The sequence below is a fragment of the Glandiceps talaboti genome, chromosome 17, assembly GCF_964340395.1.
Source record: "Glandiceps talaboti chromosome 17, keGlaTala1.1, whole genome shotgun sequence".
Taxonomy (NCBI): domain Eukaryota; kingdom Metazoa; phylum Hemichordata; class Enteropneusta; family Spengelidae; genus Glandiceps; species Glandiceps talaboti.
The window spans coordinates 13464709-13486691 of record NC_135565.1 but is presented as its reverse complement, the minus strand read 5'-3'; the positions used below and the strand labels follow the sequence as shown (position 1 = coordinate 13486691).

General features: G+C 39.3%; 1 protein-coding gene across 1 annotated transcript; it reads right to left on the bottom strand.

The window, feature by feature from the left end:
- Window positions 1-457: 457 nt before the first annotated feature.
- LOC144448092 (sperm-specific sodium:proton exchanger-like) lies at window positions 458-17001 on the bottom strand. Its single transcript, XM_078138246.1, has 19 exons — window positions 16884-17001; window positions 15629-15861; window positions 14562-14727; window positions 13594-13710; window positions 12826-13096; window positions 12041-12184; window positions 11421-11674; window positions 10408-10589; window positions 9796-9939; window positions 9296-9454; window positions 8715-8963; window positions 7607-7798; window positions 7149-7350; window positions 6301-6449; window positions 5648-5773; window positions 5261-5359; window positions 4272-4457; window positions 3637-3774; window positions 458-1054 (listed from the first exon to the last, which is right to left on the bottom strand). The coding sequence occupies exons 1-19, from the start codon at window positions 16999-17001 to the stop codon at window positions 458-460; spliced, it is 3726 nt and encodes a 1241-aa protein (XP_077994372.1).
- Window positions 17002-21983: the final 4982 nt, after the last annotated feature.

Here is a 21983-nt window from a genome sequence, read left to right as displayed (position 1 = left end):
TTTCCGTCATATCTAACTTGCCATCAGACACGAGCGCGCGATCCTCCTATGATTACGTTGTCCGCCATCTTGTAACCACGGCAATCATGGTTCGGAGCATGATTACCAATCATGATTGTGATTGATAAATCATGATCATGATTGTGCAAATCGAACGCGCCCCAGATCTTGTCCAAAGATTTTAATCTTTCAAAAACAACCACAATAGGTAGTGAGGCATGAACCAGCAGACTGCAGGTTGCAGATTGAAAGCCACTGACTCAAACCATTCAACCATCATGATTCCACAAACACTGACAAGAAAGATATAGACGTATTGATTGTCGTTAGAGAAGCCTTTATTTATTCTTTCACACTAGTGATGGAATTCTACAAATTGTGAAGGAATAGGGTCGTACGATCCAACATTGACACGCTAGTGATGGTTTTGTGCCAAGTTTGATTGACATGAAATGAATCATACAACATCTTCGGCAATGTCCGGAACGTGAGGATCATCATATTTAGCGGTTTTAGATGACGGGCATGATGTGAGTGGCGTCAAATGCATTCCGCCTTGTCGTACATCGTCCACAAATGGATCCATAGAATATTCCATATTGTTCGGTGGATTTGTGCCAGTTGGTCGAAAGATGACGTCGTGTACTGGAGACTTCCCATGTGTTATTGCTATGACTTCCTCATTATATTTTTTCGCTTCCGTCGCGTGATGCAAACATAGCTTACTGCTGATCGCGACGACGTTGGGCTTGGACAGATGGGCGCTAAGTGTGGAGATAGGTGCGTCAAGGTTCGATGTCATATACTCCTTAGTCGGAACAACAAGCAGGCGTGGTTCTATTTCCTGATCTGATGGGAAGATCAGCTTATGCACATTGCGATGAATGACAGAGGGCGCATGTATCTTTTCGCGAGTATGCGCATTATACGCAAGACCGTGGACTAAGACAACGTCATCCATAGTGTCGTCAATATTGAATGCATAATTATAGTCAGCCACATCGGGTAGGTAAGCTTTTTCAAGGTGAAGTTTGACCTTTTCTTGTGTCCAGTTCTGGAATTGAAAGTACAATTATTAGGAATATTTCCAAAACTAGCAAGAGAGAAAGTTTCACAAGTTGAGAATTAAACTTCAACATTTTCCACTTCGTTAATATTTGTGATAGTTGACAAATGATACCATTCACCGCTAGTCATGACAAGCGACCTATCGGTCAGAATAGCTCCGCTGTTTTTTTTTTTAATTTAATTTTTTATTTTGGTGACATGTAGAAGTGGTTCAGGTCTTCAGCTCTTCACTATGCAGTTTTGTTTTAGCGATGCAATAAAGTGGTTAGTGGTTTCATATGATGTCTCACTATAAAACACATTTTACACAGAAGTTGGTAATGTATTGTACTTTTATACCATAGTCACCATTTTATAACAAAAATCTACTGTTATGAAAAATTGCACAAAATCTCAGAAAAAAATGACTGGGAAATGCACACAAGAAAAAGAAAAAAAGAGGATTTTGAGGTTGGCTATAAATAATTCCAGTGTCTTACAGCTGTAACCCTACAAAATTTTAATGATGAATGAAATAAACTAGGGATCTAAAATAATTTTGAGGCAATTTGAATTTCAATTTTCTAACAAATTTACAAAGTCAACAACATTCAACTTGTACTAGTTGTGGTAGATATATATAGGGAAGAAATGTATTAATCGCCATCTTAGTTTCCGTACGACGACAATCTCAAGTACCCGGAAGAGAGTCATTCTCAGCCATACGTTACAGTGGTAACACTCGTTCATGTTCGGTTACCTTTCACAAAGAAAACACAACGAAATGGTTGAAATGATCTTTTTTTTAATTTCTTTTCATCACAACAACAAAATCTGCGTGATCAAAAGTGTTGTAAACTAAACCAGAAAGAATTATCGGACTGGCTAAACTTCCCGATGAAAGGTCCTACTACTTCCAAGTAAGCCTCGATAGTACTATTATATAGTACGTGAGAAAATCGTCTCAAACTAGCGATACAACTTTCAAAATATAACTTGACATGTCTTCATTTGTTAGAGTTATACAATTCAAGACGGGTTTTCACTCGAAAACAACAATTCTGTGAATAATGACACTCTGAACGCAGCGATTTCTCGGACGATGTTACCACTGTAACGTATGGCTGACAACGACTTGCTTCCGGGTTAGTCCCTCGTGCATACGGGTGGATTGTCGGCGATTAATACATACATCGTCTGATATTTTAATTCACAGTGTTTCTTGTGACCGGCGCCTGTCAACAGACTCTGCCATTTTTTTCATCATTCCATTGTATTTAAACCTTGTACTTGACATTTCGCAATATTTATAATTCTCAACAAAATACCTCAACATGCCTCACTTCGCTCGTACTCAAAGCAGCCCCGCGCGGTATGATCACTGACACTGATGACATGATGAGAGAGAACCTTTTCGGATTTACATGTAAAACGGGGAAAGATACGCAAAACATAATGCAAAGTCTGAAGCCAAATTAAAGTTGTAATTATTTTAATTATTTTTACTTGCCAAATATTTGCATTTTGGAAAGGCAAGACACGTTCATGTCGTTTAACTTTACATGTGAACTGTCGGCCATAACTTCAACCGCATGCCTGGCATGCCCTTCCTTTACGCAAGTTGTCTGAATTCTGGTTCACTGTCATTCCAAATTGCACGACAATATAGAATTAACCACAAGTTACATGTTATCTGAAAACATCACACTTTTATAGTGGGTCTGAAGTGTGATTTTAGTGAGTACCAAGAACGTCCTGTGTTGGTACTCAAGATACTTGCTGTGGAAAATCGCTCGGTCAAATGAGGTCACCTTCAGCTTCTGGTCGAATCAGGATAGAGTATGCAAATGAGGATGTTGCGGACTGGCTGATTATGTAGAAGGGTGCAGAATTGGATTTGAAGTTTACAACCCTGTTTCGAACAAACGCTAGTCATTTGGGCGCCCAATGCGTAGAATTATGACTATAGCACATATTACATTGCTTGTTTGACGTCAATAGTGTCTTTTGAAAAGTGGCAGTTTACTTAAAGTCTCGTCGACTGATTTCCAATATGGCGTCGGTCATTATGCTCATTAACATATTCATTTTTTTTTCAAATTACAAAAAAAAAATCATAAAAAATAAAAATGAGGATGTGCTGACTTGAAATTAACAAATCTGAGTAAGCTACCCCCTGCGCATCAACACGCCAGATATCAAAGCAATCTAATAAAAGGTTTTCAAGGAGTTGATGAAAATGACATTTTATGAAAAAAAATCATATAAAATTGAAAATGGCACAGATCAACTTGGCATGAACAAATCTGAATAGCCTCCCCCCAGGGAACATGCACACCAAATATCGAAGAATTCCGACTGTCACTTTCAGAGTAGATAGTAAAGATATAAAAGTTTGACGGACACCTATGATTCACTCTACTCTCTATACCTCAATACCCACCTATACCTAAAGCTACGCTTTCAGCTTTCGCTGACAGCGGAGCTAACAAAAAGTCAGTGTTACTGAGGCAAAGCATTGTAATGTGTCGCCAGTTCTTTGAAGAGACATAATTTACCAAACATTGTGTTCTATGTTAGGAGTTTTACCTGGTGGGTGATTTGATTCATAAGAAGTGGGGTGGCAACACGAATAGCACACACGCGCCACAAACGATATTCCAAAGATGGCGGCTCTGTATTGGTTGCTATGGCAGCATACATGTCCTCAGCACTGATGAAGAAGGCCTGTGAACCGTTAAAAAAATGACTTTGAATGTATAAACATATCCATGGCAACAAAATGCTATCAGTTTTCTGGTGAAATCCCATATATCAGCGCTTAGATGTACCCAATCAAAATGTTTTGCCAATGTTCCACAGCTTATCAAACAGATTCGTACTCAAGACAGTTAGAACTCACTGTTGATGGCACATGTCACCATATTTGTTCATTTGTATAACCACAGCCTGTATACTATGGTATAACCAGTCGCTCTCTCACTGGTCTAGAAAGGTTGCAATTTTCTTGAACCAGTCTGTGTTCAGATAAACAAATTCTCTCTCTCTCTCTCTCTCTCTCTCTCTCTCTCTCTCTCTCTCTCTCTCTCTCTCTCTCTCTCTCTCTCTCTCTCTCTCTCTCAAACACATTGTATGCATGTAATTTACATGTGATTGATTATCTTTTATAATGTATCAGAGATGGTGCTTGAGGACGTGTTATAACTTAAAAGTTTATTTCTCACCTGCACTGATGTTTCACAGGACACTGTAGCATTTCTTGGTTTACGAGTCAGAAGTCCCATTTCACCAATGACGTTACCAGCTCCAAGGTAATCTTCAAAGATGTCGGTACCCATGGTACTATTACCATCCGTCGTCCCATAACCAATCAGTTCACCGTCATGGTGATGACCTCCAGAGCCGTGAAACTGCAAACATAATGTACAAATTATATCATCCTCCGCTATTTTGAGAACGTTTTCGCTAAAATAGTCTGAACATTTTTTCCCCATTTCTCTTTTGCGCGCCTTTTCTTTCTTTTTGACGGAATTCTTAGAAAAAGATTTCATTGATGACCTGAGCAAAATTTAGGCTGACAAGTGACCGCATTTACAGAAAAAAAGAAAGGAAAATCGCGCGAATCGAGTCTTGCTTTTTTTCTCTCCAAAGGTCTAGTACCAAATGGGTTTAGGGTGATCGTGAACAAGTCGAGAAAAAGCCGCGACAAAGGAAAATTCGAAGGTTCTTTATAGTTTACCGACTCAATATATATCAACTTGATTAATATGTGAAATGCGCCTCAGATATAAACTGTTTGAACTTTTGCTGTTACTCTGTTCAAGAATACTATGTTAAAGTCAAGAAATAAAGTCGGGGGGGGGGGGGGTCACCATCCAAATTTTTGAAATCGAGGTCAAAATGTTATCAACGTTCTGTCATTTTGGAATCCAATATGGCCGCCGAATACTGTGTAAACTATATTGGAAATAAAAGATTAGCAATTTCCTCGAAAACAAGAAGAGCGACCCCCAAAATTTATTAAATTCTTAATTTCCAAAGGAACAGATGCAAGCTGCCATCTGGCAGAGTTTAGAGAGATTTGATTTTCAGTGCAGTTCACTCCCAACGTGTCTTCTACCCTAAAATGCGACTGCGTAAATGCTGCAAGAACCTGACTATTATAGAGACGTATACTTACATGTAATGACTAAGTATTTTATGGTATACTTACTTTAACCATTCCTGATACAATAAGGTAGATTCCGTTGGGCAATTCACCTTGTTGAACAACAATGTCACCGTAGTCAAAATGAAGCATTTCAGCTTTTGTCTGTTGGCGAAATAAAATATAATATTTAAAGATGAACTTAAAAAGTAAGATTGGTCGTCTGTATGTTGGTAGTTTGTGACTTATGGTAGTCTATTAGATTCACTTTTCTTAGTGTTTTATATTATTAATATATAAAACCAGGGCATCGTCGTAAACCACAGCCTCTTTTACGGCATCGTGCAAATGCAGTGTTATTTCGCAGTGTCGTGGAAGAAATAACAGCTCTGGTTTGTGAGAATGGACCAGGGGAAAGCTAGGCATAGGATCTAAGATTGGTTGATGTATTACCGTGATGAAGTTGATGGTGTGTTCATCTCCTTGTAACCATGCGATGTTACATAGTAGGAATTCTGGTGATGGTGGAGCAATACTAGCAGGAGCGTTCATCAGATGTTTCATTTTGATTTCGATCATCTGAAAAAAAAAACCCAGCAAAAGTTAATCATCATGACCAAGACATCAGTTTTATTGTCCATAGCTATTGAAGGTTTGACAGATGAAATTTCCTACTATAGGATAGGAAAGGTTAGCTTGTTGTGACACAGACACCATAATCATAGTACGCCAATTGCAAGCAACAAGGTTTTTAAGTTAAAATTGCGCTATGCATGTAAACATGGAAATTTTCGCTTAAGACTGTTATAATAGTTGACTTTATGTCCGAAAAGTCAATGATGTACTGTAATGTTTAATACTTTCACGGATGAATTGGGTAATATAGCCCAACCTCATGATTTGATATTGTCATCTCCCATATTTGGGCATGTTTGATTTCATCATCCCCATATTTGGACATGCTTGATATCATCATACACACACACCCCGTATTTGGAAATATTTGACATCGTCACCTCCCATATTTGGACATGTATGATATCATCGCCATATATGGACCTGTTTGTTGGACATGTAGTTTCATCAATATGACAAAAGTTACTCACTTGTTCTAGTTTTTGTGCTTCTTGTTCATCCAATATGCCTCCACCTTGAAGTTCATGAAGAGTATCCCTAGTGTGATTCAGAACGGTACGAATAGATTGGCGTGTCTTCACGGAGATTGCAATTCCCGGATGAGTTCTTTGCAACAAACCTGAAACATAAGGGGTACCAGGGACGATGTAATTATTAGTTTTGATGGGATTGTACAGTGACGTTGCTTGGTATAAAAAATAATTTATGTATTTTATGTTTTACTGCAACTGGAACTTTTTAAAGATTTGTTTTAATAGATATGATGACTTACTTGTAATATCCTGCCCACTGAACAGTACTGAATCGTCCGTGGGTACACATCTTTGTGTAGCAGTACAATAACATGGTACAATAAATCTAACCAAATTGATTTTTGGGTCCACAACCAAAAATCAGCGCCCCAATGCGATCACAATTTCAACCTGGTACTGTACTACTTGTTGATACAATCGACCTCAACAGAGTAAAAACTAAGAACTTTTTGAAAACTTTTGCATTGACTTTTGATTAATCACGCAAAACAGAGTACAATTTTATTGCTGACGCAACGAAAAATGATACGCGAGCTTCTTCCATCCAACAATTCAGTATTTTGTAAAAGGTCTTGGACAGTGCCGTAAAAGAGGCTGTGGTTTACGACGATGAATTTTGTTGCGACCATTCAGTTTTCATTTGTGTTTTTGTATCGTAAATATGCAAATGACAACTAGATGGTCTCAACAAAACTCAATTCCAAAGATTTCCAAAAGTTCTAACTAGCTGTTAACAGAGCGTCACCAAGTCAGTAAAAAAAATAAACACTGTAAATTATAATCACCAAGTTCTCTGATTACGGCCAGTCGTGATACCTCAGACTGAGATTTTAGTGTTTTCAGAATTTTTTCATTGTCAACCATGTGTTCAATCAGTTTGGAGACTTCTTCCTCGCCAACAACAAATCCTTTACCAACGTCATAGCCAAGACTCAGTTTAGCATTAATCCTGGAATTCACCCAGCCGATAATCCGTGGAATGATGACCTAGGAAGAAAATTGACAGTTTTGTTATCATTTGAAAAGTTTTTATTTTATTTCTATAATACTATAGTATGGTCTCTTTATTTAAGTGATAAAGCTTTTGATTGCAAGGATCCGATAGGTTCAAATAAACAGTTCTCCAACTGCACAGACAGACAGACAGACAGACAGACAGACAGACAGACAGGCAGACAGACAGACAGACACATCCTTACTGCCATATTTGCCAGTCTTGATTTGAAATGGAATTAAAACTCACCTTAACCAGTCGGAGACCTCGGAAGGCTCTGAGGACTTTGAAAACACGGATAACCTTTAGGATGTTTGGGTTAAATTTAGCGGTATCACCCATTGTAAATTCCACAATCAGATCAACTATTGATAACAGCATGATTAAGAAATCAAAAATGTTCCAATAACTGAAGAAGTAATGTTTTCTTAGTCCAATCAACTGAAAATAAATAAATAAAGAAAACCACATTTATTGTTGGCAAAGTAAAAAGAGAAAACATCCGTTAGGAATTATTATACGTACAGTAAGTAAATGATAGTTGCGGGATGAACCGTTAACAACTGATATAATTTTTCTATGGGTAAATTAATTAAGTTTATTCAAGAATCGAATGCACTGTTTAATGTCCTTTAATGTTTTGTTAGACTTTGCAGTTTAAACATTACTATATCACAATATCGTAAAAAGTTAATATTACCCTTCGGAGAAAAAAACACAGAATTCCCAATACTGTATAGTATTTGCACTCGTGCTTGCAGTGTTTTCTGCTGCACTTTGACTCGTTACGTATACACTCGGGAAAGCACTGCAGCTGAGAACACTGCAAGCACGAGTGCAGCAGAGAACACTACAAACACGAGTGCAAACACCCCGAGTACGACGTATACGCCACACGTGCACTCGTGCGTCATGGGGTTCTCTCATTACATATAGTCTTAGCTTCTTGACAAGGTGGTTGTATCCCTACTTTTTCCAGGGACTAAGCCTTGGTTTTATTTTTCTAGAGTGACTTTGGTAAACCAATGTAACATAAAATACATGTCCAATATTAATTACATAGATGTTATATGATGTACGAAATATCACATTTGACTACTGTCTTTCACCCCAGGTAAAGCTTATATACACTACGCGGATACTGTGAGTTGAATGTGACATTTGACCTAATTTACATATGATGACGTTTTGCCTTGCGATTGGTGCAGTCAAACTTCAAATTAACAGTGGCACTCAGTCTCATAATACCCCATGGACACACAGACTCGGAACATGTGCGATGGTCATCTGAATCACATGCGGTGAAGTGGATTTTAAAAAAGAGACCTTTCATGCGTACCTGAAAAGGTAAACTTACCTTGAGTGTAGCTTCTACAATGTATATAAAACAGAAGACGAAGTTCAAGATTCGTTGGGGTGTTTCAAATTCAGGGTCGTGGTATCCAAATTCCAATCCAATAGGTATCAAGTTCAAACCGATCACAGTGTATATGAAATAGTCAAAGCCAGGTTTACGTACAACGTTGAAAACCATTTGTTGCCATCGAGGTTTCGGTGCAGGTACAGTATCTTTCTTGTCCTTGATCCAATCTTCCAATTTCATTTTCTGTTTACAAATAAAAAAATCAAATAGTATTGTATCGATTTCATTACAGATGCAGCCATAAATGAACAACGAAAGAGCAGTTGCACGTTGACTTTAGTTAAATTCCATTCCCATCAATGAATGTGTTGACTACTGCTATCGCAATTGCAAGATGCCGTGCATGCTATAGTTTTCTTATAATGACCATTTAAGGACATATACCAGATTTAATTTTAATTACCATATAAGGACATATGCTTTCATTGTAATTACCATATAAGGACATACCCATATTCACGCTGTGGTTATTTGTACCATATAAGGACATATGGCCATACTTTCATTGTACTTACCATATAAGGCCAGATACCACGGACTTCCCAGTACTTTTGAATGTCGTCAACTCCGATGAAACGATCTTCTTCATCACCGACAGTTTCAGTTAGTCCGCCAAGTAATCGTACAGCCTCTCGAGACAACATGCCGTGTTCAAATTGTTTCCAGTAGCTCACCTGAGAGAGAGAGAGAGAGAGAGAGAGAGAGAGAGAGAGAGAGAGAGAGAGAGAGAGAGAGAGAGAGAGAGAGAGAGAGAGAGAGAGAGAGAGAGAGAGAGAGAGAGAGAGAGAGAGAGAGAGAGAGAGCATACTAGCACTCAATGTTAAACGCCTAAATTGTGTAACAAATTTACTATTACATTAAAACAAAAATGAACCATCTTTCAAGGATTTTACAATGAAATGCTGGTTTGAGGGAGGATGAAGCGATAATTCTATCACGCAGTGTGTTATGGCAGGAAGGGGAGGGTAGACAGTGAGGGGCGGGGAACGGATGAATTCAACATGTAGAATCTTACCTTTTCAGCTTTCAGCATTCGTAATCTGGCTTCAGATGCCATATCAGCATACTCTTTAGCTGACGGTTCGTTCCGTACCTCGGTGTGACACGTAGGGCAGGTACTGGTATGGATCTCAGGGCCAAGTTCAGATGTTTCGACATGCTAGGAAACAAAAGTGGTATCAACAATGACACCAGTTTAAGAGTATTTCAATACAGTAATGTCCATTAAATTTTCTGATACATACATCGACATCATCGCCAATCGTCAATATATACATCGGAACGTAAACCAGAACAAAGGTTGAACCACAGACAAGTATCTTCTTAGTTGTCTGTGGTTGAACAATATGACCAATACTTGATAACCATGTTACGGTCACTGTGAGTTTTAATCATTTCATGCATCTGTTTTGGTACTATATGGCTTGTACTATACCCAATGCATATTCAAGCTGAGGTGTGACGTGTGTCCCTCATCGTTAGATGTCTCGGTAAACGGGAAATAATCCTACCCCATTGCCAAATGAAATAGTCCACGTGAATTCATTATTCAAGGCTATTAAAACCACAACATAGGGATGTTTTGTAATAATCAAAGATGACACCACACAATTTAGTCGTAACCCACCTCCTCGCCAGTTGTTCTGTAAGGGTCTTCTATTTCACATGCCGTCTCTGCCATTTCCCAGTCAGCGTCAGCCAAAAATCTGTCAGCCTTCAACATAGCGAACGTTCTGCTTTGTGATTCCCGTAGTCGTCGAACAGCACCAGCCATAGCAATACGTTTAGGAATTGAAATGTCACTCATACCTTTAAAGAAATATATACAATTTTAAAGTATTTCTCTCCTGGACCAGAATTCATGGCAGTTAATTGGCCATGTAGTACAAGCAGACCCAGAATTCTAGTTCTAACACATTGTACGGTGAAAATAGGAGATTTTTGAAATTTTCTTAACGAATAAAAACTGGACCGTACGTTCAGAAAATTAGAGTTCACTTTTGTTTCCAAGCATCTGAACCGTCAGACATTGGGGGACGTTAGATTTTCGAAATTTTCGCAATTTCAAAACTAAGCTTTGTCCAAAAAGTTCACGGTTAAATACTCATATGATGTGAAAAACGGCCATTTCCCGCATTTTTCTAACGAACTTGCCTCATTTGAAATCTGCATTAGCTATAACTGAGTATTCTTGTTTCGACAACCAAAAAACACATTCGCTGAAAATTATTTAAAATATCAATAATTTGACTCTGAACATTTTAGAGGTTTGTTTTATCCATAAATAGTACAGTAAACAGTAATAGATTGAAATCGTGATCGCATCGGTGAATTGGACTGGGGTGCGTACCTAAAGATCGGTTTAATTTTTTTGATATGTGTACGTACAGGATCACTAATACCTTTACCTACAGGTGATTCAAGTTTACGAGCAAGTCAATATATCTAACCCCCCTCCCGAACGAGTTTGAGAAAAAAACGTTCCAGTTACAGCTAGTGCAGCTTTAATAGAGAAATTTTAGACCAGTTGCCTAAGACTGTAATGTAAGATACGTCGTGTCGTTCCGCCCTCACCGGCCTCCTCTCACCGATATGTGTGAGGGCGCCCCGTCACGGCGTACCTTACAGACTATTGCTTACCTAGAACTCTTAGCAGTGACTGAATCGTAGTAGCGTTCACACACAGTGTCAAGATCACAATGCCTGAAGTGTGAAGTAAAACTTTACTACCGACTTTCTTCTGATCGATTTCCTCTGTTGAAACTACCAATAAGGCTAGGGCTAAACCAACAGCTCCTCGAAGTCCACCCCATGTCATTACGGCAGCATTACGCCAAGATAAACCATAGCCAATACGAGACAAAATCGGACTGAAGAGGGCGATAGCGATAGCTCTGAAAGTGTATGATACGAATGAAAACGTTTCAATTAGATGACAAATCTATCTTTGTATTAGTATAGTCATTTACAATGCTTTGTTGGTTGATTTACATTGCCACGTTTACAGTCTAAACGTGGAAGTTGGGCAAAGGTAGATATGGTTTAGGGTAGGTCGGTGTAATGTGAATATTTCTTTCGAATAAAATGTCGGACAATTATTACGTCCGTACTGGTTCCCATATATTTGAATTATCCATTTCGTTCGTTAAGTGTTATGTCTGTCTGCCTCTTCATTTCCCGGTATTTGTCTGTCCGCCCGCCCGCCCCATCCGTCCCTTCCCCTCTCCCTCTTTCTGTATGCGTGAGTTGTAACAATCTACCTGATTATGTTGACACCAATGTAAAGTACAATGATGTAGAACCAATCCATATCGTTGACATTTCTCATAGCTCTCTCCACGATGACAACGCCGACTAGTACAAAGATTAGGGTATTGGCTAGGTATGCCAACATCTCCCAAAACCTAGAGAAAGAAGTAAATAATATAATGATTTTGATTATAACCAGAAAAGTTTGGTTGAAACTAAAGCGCAACAGCATGCCTCGGGGTCCTACGCTACGAAAATCTAGACCGAATGACGTTCAAACAAAAACAAAATTGTTCTTCTCTACTCGGATCACAAGTTTATATGATTTACGACTTTTTTTCCCCCAGGTGAACTTAGACGCAATGTAAATATGCAAATTCAACAATGAGTTCGAAACTTGAGTTGAATAAGAATTGTAATGAGAGTGATCGCACCGTAAATCACGTTTGGTGATAAACCAGAAAGGCATTTCAACCAGACATGCGCCTTTGATGACCTTTGAACTTTAAGGAAGGTGAGAGAACTTGTCTCGAAATTCTTTCTCAGACAACTCGACTTTATATCTTGCCAAAAACATTTACAATTTTACAAATGATCTCTGTAAGCGTATCATTTATCGCAAATAATGTTAAAGTTAGGGCAGAGAAGATAGAACCCGTCGACGCCTATACTATTGTACGTACATCACAAGAATTGCACGACGGAAAACTGGTGTCGTGTCGACCGTTGAGGGCGGTATAGTGAACGGCACCGTCAAAAGTCGGCATGTGGACGGTATAATTGTTCAGCTCCTTACCTGTGTAAGAATACTTCAACTTCTGGACTGATGCTAGTTTTTTCGACACTCACTACCAAACCCAATACAACGACAGCCAATACACCAGACACTTTGAGGACGCCCTCACCGATGTAAAACGTGATGTAAGTCGAAGCTAGAGTTATGGTAATTTCAGTCAGGGCATCGTTGAAAATATAGGATAGCCAAAGGGTAGTCAATCTTGCCATTATGTAACCAAATATAGGACCGCCAAATGCCACACGGACAAAGTAGATCAAAATTGCCGTCCCTGAAAAAAAAAACAGAAAAAAATTATCAAAATTGAAATGTCAGCAAATGGATATTTGTGTATATCTTTGTTACGAATGCTTGTGTGACATGGTATTTTCGGAAATAGTTCGTTGATCCCTGGCGCTTCAAAGGTTTGCAAACGTTGGTCAGCGGGCCAAGAATAGTAACTAAAAAGAGAAATTTGCTGTATATATGTACATGATGGCGTTCACTCAACCGAACTACACAGATATCAACAAATTATGAGGGGGTTAACTATGATAACACCATTTTTTGCCCCTCGGATATGAATTTAATGACAGCGTGAGTCGTATCCTGATTGTTTGTAAAGAGCGACATAGTCGAAATCCAGTAGCACGACGGTCTACGTAAACTACTAGCCTTTTTACGGCATTAACAGACAACACCGCTTTGCGTCAGCGAAAACATAAAACTCTAGTTCTAATACGCGGATTCAAAATAACGTAATACTCGACAAAAAGGGGACGTACTTACCGGTCATTTCTTGGCCAGGGATACTCATACGTTTGAAGACTTCAAAGATAACGATAGAGCAGCCATCATTGAGAAGAGATTCACCTTCAATCAATGTACCTAACTGTTTGGAAGCACCTAGACCACAGTGAACAAAAATCGTAAAAAAGGCAATATATATATGTAAATCACGCTGTGCTTTTCGACTATACCGTGGATACATTGGTCATTGTTTAATATTATCATCACTTTGTTTATATTTGGTAAAAAAAAAGTAGCACGGACTACTGTAGTACTCATATAGCCAAGATATTAAAACTAGAGTTAGAAATATAAATGGCGATTATAACAAATATGTGTGGACTATAAATACACAAAGGACACCCCCCCCCACAAAAAAAGAAGAAAAAAAGCAGTACAAACAACACTACTATATATCATTATTTGTCACTCTTGAGTTTGTGTGATTGTATCGGTTAGCCACAAATCGTTGTCGAGAAGATTAGACCAGATTTAGTAAAAATTATAGCTGTCTAAGACTTCTCAAATTATTCTTGTATGATCTCTTGTCTGTGTTCCCTCCATACGATCAACGATAGAACTCGTAGTGATGGCAAGTCCGTTCGAATCGAACACTGCATTCCTCTACAGCTAGCCAGGACGGCAAATAATGTAACTTTAATGTTCTGTGAGGCTTTCCTTCTGTGCTTATGTGTTTGCTATTTTAAAAAGTCTTAACTCTAAACGTCGCTGTGTTACTATGTTCTAGGGGTTGTACTATCTGTACCCTTGACTGAACGTAACTTAAGATTAGTCTTAGACGCTCACTTCTGTGCTATCTGCATTTCACCATGTGAGGGTGCTATACATAGAACGTTTCTCTTCACAAGAATAAATTTCATGAGATAGCGAATTCGATTTTTGAAAAAAAATCACGTGTATTATGTAATAACGACTGAAAATGTTGTGAAACTTAAAATATAACATACCTAGGTCTTTCAATAGTGCGACTACTGCGACAGGGTCTGTAGCACTCATAATTGAACCAAACATCATGGCTGTGTTGAAATCCCAACCGTAATCGAAGACATTCTGTGCCAACACTGCTGTCAGAAGTGAAGCCACCATCAAACCAAACAGAGCTAAAATACACACCTGTAAAGTTAATGGAAAATAAGCACAAGAAATGATGTACCTACTTGCAATTATGTTTCTTGTTCTACTAGTAACCATTTCCTTTTCGAAGGGACAAAATAAGCAAAGAGTTTTTAACATATGATTTTTTGACAATACAGTTTTCGTAATTTTGTCAGTCAAATCATTCAATCACACATGTTCAACATTTTTATCTACAACTGTAACGGCCCCTATGTAATTGCTGTGTGTCAAAATAAAAAAAAGGATTGGAGATTGCATTGGAAGGGAGCTTTAAAAAAATTTGCGAAATATATGGTTACGCTAATTAAAGATTAACCGTTATAGGATTACACCGCATCAACATGAATTGCGGACAAGTTAACATCCGGGATATACTCGGTGGAGATCTCCCCTCCTCCCGTAGAATACGTAGATATGACGCAATTGTGATTTGTTTTACATTTGAATTCTCCGCATTAGAGCGTGTTAACAATTGGAATGAAATATAAACAAAACGTACACACACACACACACACACACACACACACACACACACACACACACGCACACACACATACACATACATACATACATACATACATACATACATACATACATACATACATACATACATATACACATACACGCACAAAACACACACTGCAAATATCGGACACATAGAATTAACACACAAGCACATACACAGATGAACACATGTGTAAGTATTTACTCACATGCACACATCCACTGGCACGCAAACATATACACACACGCACCCAACCACCCAAACACACCCGCTCACAAAGCCACACAAACAAATAAACAAACAAAAACGAACGAACACAAAGAAAAGGGAAAAAAATACACAGCCAGGAAGCCTATAATTTATAGCGCATATTAAAATAAATAGTGTACTTACCTGCACTGCAGATTTTAGGAATGTATGTACATCCATAGCGAATGCAGACTCAAAGATTAGTACAGGTAGAAAGACGTGTAAGATGAGATGTGGATCCATATGTACCATTATTGTGTACTTAGCAACCTGATGGAAGTTGCTTGACAACAGACCAATCAAGACACCCACGATCAGTAACAACACGGTGTACGGGATGTTTACCGGGACCTTGTTGAGGAGACTCCGAATGAGAGCTGGAATTAATTATGGAGAATATATTGTTCATGGTTCCAAGGAGAAGGACGTTAAAATATAGCTAATTTGGAACGATAAATTGACAACGAATTCGACGTTTTGATCCGTCTACACGTGATCAAGGTCCGTCTAGTAGACGGATCGAAACTTTTCATTCGTTTCAAATTTACCGTTCCAAAGTAACTATATTTTACCGTCTGTGGGCTGGAATATTTACCAAAATGTGAGGTCGGCTCTATTTATATATAAATGGGTACCTGGTAGGATTGAAGCATTTTATCATATGTTCCTACTACATCAGGAAGTGTATATGTCCTTGTATCAAGTCAACCCGGGGGTTACACAATTGTACAGGTCAATATCAACTGGTGTTTATACAGAAAATAAGGTACAGGAAAAAAACAAGATAGATCATTTAAACGAACCGTAGCACCCCGTCTTTAACCAGACTGTCATCTGATTGATATACATAGAAATACATATATAGACACATCAATACGTGCATTTAAACGCCGGCAAATACATACATAAACGCGAGTACATGAAATATTACGAAAAGCCTCTGTTCAAAACATCCAATCTGGTTTCACATTTAAATTATGCTTCATCTGTGACATCATAACACAATAAACAAAAATACTGATGACATAATATTGTGACTCATGAGGTCTGAGATTGGGACAAGGATGAACAACGGACGAATGTACAGTATAACGGCACGTCCAACCAACACCAAAATAAGTGGAGGGGCTCGCGGAACAGTGCTAGTTTACATAATACACGTTTGGACTTCACGATGCAAAACCTAGTTGGATGCATGTTTATAACCGTTTTGCACGCATTTAGATGTAGGTACGAATCGAACTCTCTGGATCCCGCTCTCTAGATCATAAGTTCACTGCTGTTAGTATTCACGTGTATCTATACTCTTTAAGATCCTGATGAACTAATCTAGTGTTATACATACATAAACGTCACACATATAAAACCACGAATAGAAAAGTATCCACAACATACTTACCTCCCATTGCAATACTGACGAAAACGAACAGTATGACATACGGTGGTTCGCCATGGCCAACAGCGTGATCGTGGGGGTCGTGGTACTGGTGGGACTGGTTGGTATTTTCATTTGACATATTGGACACCAAACCGTGCGCAATAGTCGAGACCAAGTCCACCGCTCCCCCTGTCATGATTCTTTAAGAGATTATACACTCTTCTAGTAGATAACTTTGCGCCTACATCTTCTCACAGTTTTAAAAGTGTTGTTACACTCTCGAACGATGTTGGATAGTTACTCTCATCGAGAGTGCGACGGGTGTGTGGATTGTACACGATTTCTTCGAAATCTTTCTTCTTTATTCTCATCACGTGATTAACTTTGGTCCAATCACACACCGTCATCGAACAATATCAGAATGTCATTTTAGTCGCGGGGGTCATAGCGTAAACGTGATGGGGCGTTTCGTGACGCGCAAAGAGACAAACTCTTTGGGGAACACTGGCGAATATTTGTGAAAAGTCGATATTTCAATTTTATATTCTTCATAGAAATAATATTTCGGTCAGTTGTAATTGTGTGTCGTGAAAAAGAACATTCAACTTTGAGATGCACGTTGTGTGCGCTCTGCTGGCTATGGCTAATTCTCTTTGCATGAGTGGAATGTTCGAATTCTTGTAAATCACGTGACAAAGTGACAGGCGTCATTTTCATACTCGGCGGCATACCACGCTATCCGAATCATCGGCAACCGCTACTATTTGAGATCTTCAAAGTAATAAGTATGTCGCTTTATGTAATCTTACACCACACAAGGAATGCACTCAAGTTGTGCAGACGAAACAGATGGAAATTTGGAGTCCAAAGTTCATAACTGTAGTTACGTAGGGTTTGTTGCCAGAAGTGCGTCGGATCGAAGTTTTACGACTGGTCGTGTCAGTGGGTATGTTCGGGAAGACGTCAGACAAAAGCTGTCAAATTTTTCGAAACTAGTCGAATTTCAAATTGAACGATTGAGGGCACAGCCACTGACTAAAGGCACCAAGGACAGTATTTCACCGAGGCATCCCGCAAACACCACAGCAGGGAATGCTTCCAGTGGAATAGATGGTATAACTGAATTGCCGAAAGCATCAGAATTACCGAAAGCCACCGTTGGTAAGTTGTATCCTAAAACTCAAGATCCAAGACAAGCGACCATTACTGCCGGGACGGATAACACAGAGTTCCCACAAGCTTCCGATTCCTTGAAACCCAAGAAATTTTCCGAGCCAACGATAGTATTTGAAACTCCGGAAGTTTCCAAATCACCTAACGTTTTCAAATCTCCGAAAGTTCCCGAATCATCCAATTTTTCACAATCACCGGAAGTTTCTGAATCACCGAGGGTTTCCAAATCTCCCGAAGTTTCTACTTCTCCGAACGTTTCCGGATCAACGAAAGGTTACAAATCTCCGGGATTTTTCAAATATCCCGAAGTTTCCGAATCACCGAACGTTTCCAAATCTCCCGAAGTTTCCAAGTCACCGAACATTTTTGATTCGCCTAAAGTTTTCCAAGCTCCGGAAGTTACCATATCACCGAACTCTTCTGATCCACCAAAAGTTTTGCCATCTCCAGAAGGTTCTAATACTCCGAAAGTATCCAGACCCAAGAAAGTTTCCAAATCTCCCGAAGTTTCCGAATCGCCAAACGATAACATATCTTCGGAAGTTTTCAAGCCACCGAACTCTTGCGATTTGCAGAAAGTTTCCGTACCTACGAAATTTTCAAACTCTCCTATACTTTCTGAATCAACGAAAGCTTCGCGGAAACCATCGATTCCAGACGACAGTTATATACCTCCCGACTTTACGTTTATCCGTATGTCCGTAGAACCTCTAAAAGACCTACGTGACTACACACGGACGGCACTTCCAGAGCAGTCGGGTATACTAAACAAACTTCTGCTGGTAAAATCAGTTGTCGAGGAACTGTGTTCGGAATTAACCAACATAACGGCGAAGACTGGCAGCGAAAAACAAACTGAACCTGAATCACAGGAAATAAACGATAGCTCCTATCCTGAACACCTATCAGCTCCAACTGTAGAAGACGCAAATTCAAACGAACTTGTGAAGAAAGAGAACGAAAACGAAATAATAAGACTAGAGGAAAAAGATGAAGAATTTCTAAAACAACAAGTTAATATTATCGAATCTAAACTTTCGGACAATATGAAGCTTGAACGTGAATTTTACGACATAGTAGAAGATATTAAAAGAGAGCAAGAAGAGGCTGAAGATCGGATAGAGACAGACACACAGATTTGTGAGTCAACCAAAGAAGAACTGAAACATGAAATACAAGCCATGTCACGTGGTTTGACGGTAAGTGTAGAAAATATCATAAACAAATCTTATTAAGCTTATATTTCAGTAAATAATTACATTAATTTAAAAAAAAAAGTATTTCGTTTTGCTAGACTTTTTTTTTTACTCATTGGTACACTGCAGCCTATCAGTGTAATGACTGAATTGTCGACTTTTTTGTTGAATTTTGGTAACAAACATCGCCGGTTCCTAAACAGTCACAATCACAGAACTAAAAACAAGCAAAGCTAGTATCCATATGATGAGAAGATCTGAGGAAGGTCAGTGTGGTACTACAGAGTAGATACTACATCAGTCCTCACCAATAATAGAAACTTTGTCAGTGGAATATATCAAACCCAATGAGCAATTTTACTCTCTGTTTCATTTTTCCAATACCCTGTCTTTATAGCTTTACATTATTTTATCTTGCCTGCCTGCCTGCCTGTCTGTCTGTCTGTCTGTCTGTCTGTCTGTCTGTCTGTCTGTCTGTCTGTCTGGCTGTCTGTCTGTCTCTCTGGCTGTCTGTCTATCTGTCTGTCACTGTCTGTCTGTCTGTCTGTCTGTCTGTCTGTCTGTCTGTCTGTCTGTCTGTCTGTCACTGTCTGTCTGTCTGTCTGTCTGTCTGTCTCTGTCTGTCTGTCTGTCTGTCTGTCTGTCTGTCTGTCTGTCTGTCTGTCTGTCTGTCTGTCTGTCTGTCTGTCTGTCTGTCTGTCTGTCTCTCTCTCTCTCTCTCTCTCAAACTCTAAAACAATGTTTGTTTTCCTTCCATACAGGAAATTCCAGTCATTTCTATGAAAAGTCAAAACATTATATCCAATTTGAAAGGTCAAGTAGGTAAACTAAATGACGGTATGGCCGATATTTCTAGGATGTCAGAGAAGGTTGGTGTCATGCACGGCTTGAAAGATTGCAAGTCTCAACTCAACAAACTTGTCGATAACATGGAGAAAATGGAGGCAAACCATTGTGAGATTAGAGAACGGATGAGCAAAATACACGACACACTATCAAGGTAAAAGCCCTTCAAATAAATAAGCAAACAAATAGGCAGACAGGTACACACACATTTATAGACATTTTAGACATTTTAGACACATACATACATACATACATACATACATACATACACATATATCATATGTATGTATATATATATATATATATATATGTGTGTGTGTGTGTGTGTGTGTGTGTGTGTGTGTGTAAATAGCGGACATTCCCTGTAAACCTCAGAATGTTTACATCACCCTGACGACTATCGTTCTACTGACTAAAGGCAAATGAGGGGTTTTGATATTGATTTTGGCATGTTATCATGTTAGAAAGAATACATACCTACATTACGACATTGAAATATATTGTGTTGTTTCCCACTCTCAGCTTCACTGTTCATAAATGTGTACACAAAACGACAACTTACCTAGAAGTGATCAAATTCGTAGTTTACAATTGTCTTTTATATCAGAATTTTCAATGTCTTATACATGTAGCTTATAATCATATGACAATACAGAACTGACGGTAGGAAGGGGGTGTAGCTAGCTATTGCAAATTTCCGAGAGGGGTTCGAAGATAATGCAATAGGTATACATTTGACTTGTTTGCAGGGCTCGTCGAAAACCAGAGTTGGACACCACGTCGACACAATTGTCTATGCCTCGTTGGATACCTGAGATGGACTCCATGGCAACACAGGTTGCAACAACTCCAAGTGGACAAGAAACAAAGACTGCACTGGCACAGAACACAAAGTCAGTATCCACACAGGTTTCTACGGGTCGTAGGAGACGGGAATCGATACCAAAGCCTGTACAAGGAACGCCTGGTTTGAGGCTGGAGGGGAACGAACCAGCCTCACATCTGATAACGGCAAGCAAGAAACCAGAAATGAACTCGACAGGTACGCAAGTGACCGCGGGTTTTGGGAGACCAGAGCTGAATGATCATGTGATCACACCCCTTAGAAGACCAGATACGAAATCAACAGGCACTCAAGTCAACAAGCAATGTGGAAGACCAGAGGTGAACTCAACAGACACACAGCAGGTGAATAAGGGCCAAACAAACTCGATAGGAACGCAAGTCACCATGGCCAATTGGTCATCACAGCTGAAACCGACAGACGCACAAATCACAAAACAAAGTCGGAGTCCCGAGTTAAATTCCACTGGCAAGCAATCTTCTTGTAGTAGAAGACCTGAGTTAAACTCCGTTGGCATGCAAGTGATAATGGGCGACAGAAGACTAGAATCGGACTCGACAGGCATGGACAGGAACACATATGATAGGAGACCAGATGGGATTTCGACAGACATGCAAACGAGCGTCGCCGGTAGGAAACCTGATATCAAATGGGCAACACCAAAAGTGACCAATGCTCACAGGAGTCAAGATGTGAACTCGACATCACCACAAATGAACATGTCATGTAAGGACCCTGTAATTTTATCGATGGGGACGCAAGTAACAACTGGACGTGGAAGACCAGACATGAATTCACCCACATCACCACAGGCAGGTTCATCTCGTGGAAGACAAGAGGTGAACTCGACATCAACACAAATGAATATGCCTTGTAAGGGACCTGAAATGAAATCGACGGGCACGCAGGTGACAACTAAGCGTAAGACCCCAGACATGAACTATTCACCCCCATCAGCACACGGTGGTGCATCTCGTAGGGGACAAGAGGTGAACTCGACATCACCACAAATGAGTACGCCTTGTAGGAGCCCTGAAATGAAATCGACGGGCACGCAAGTGA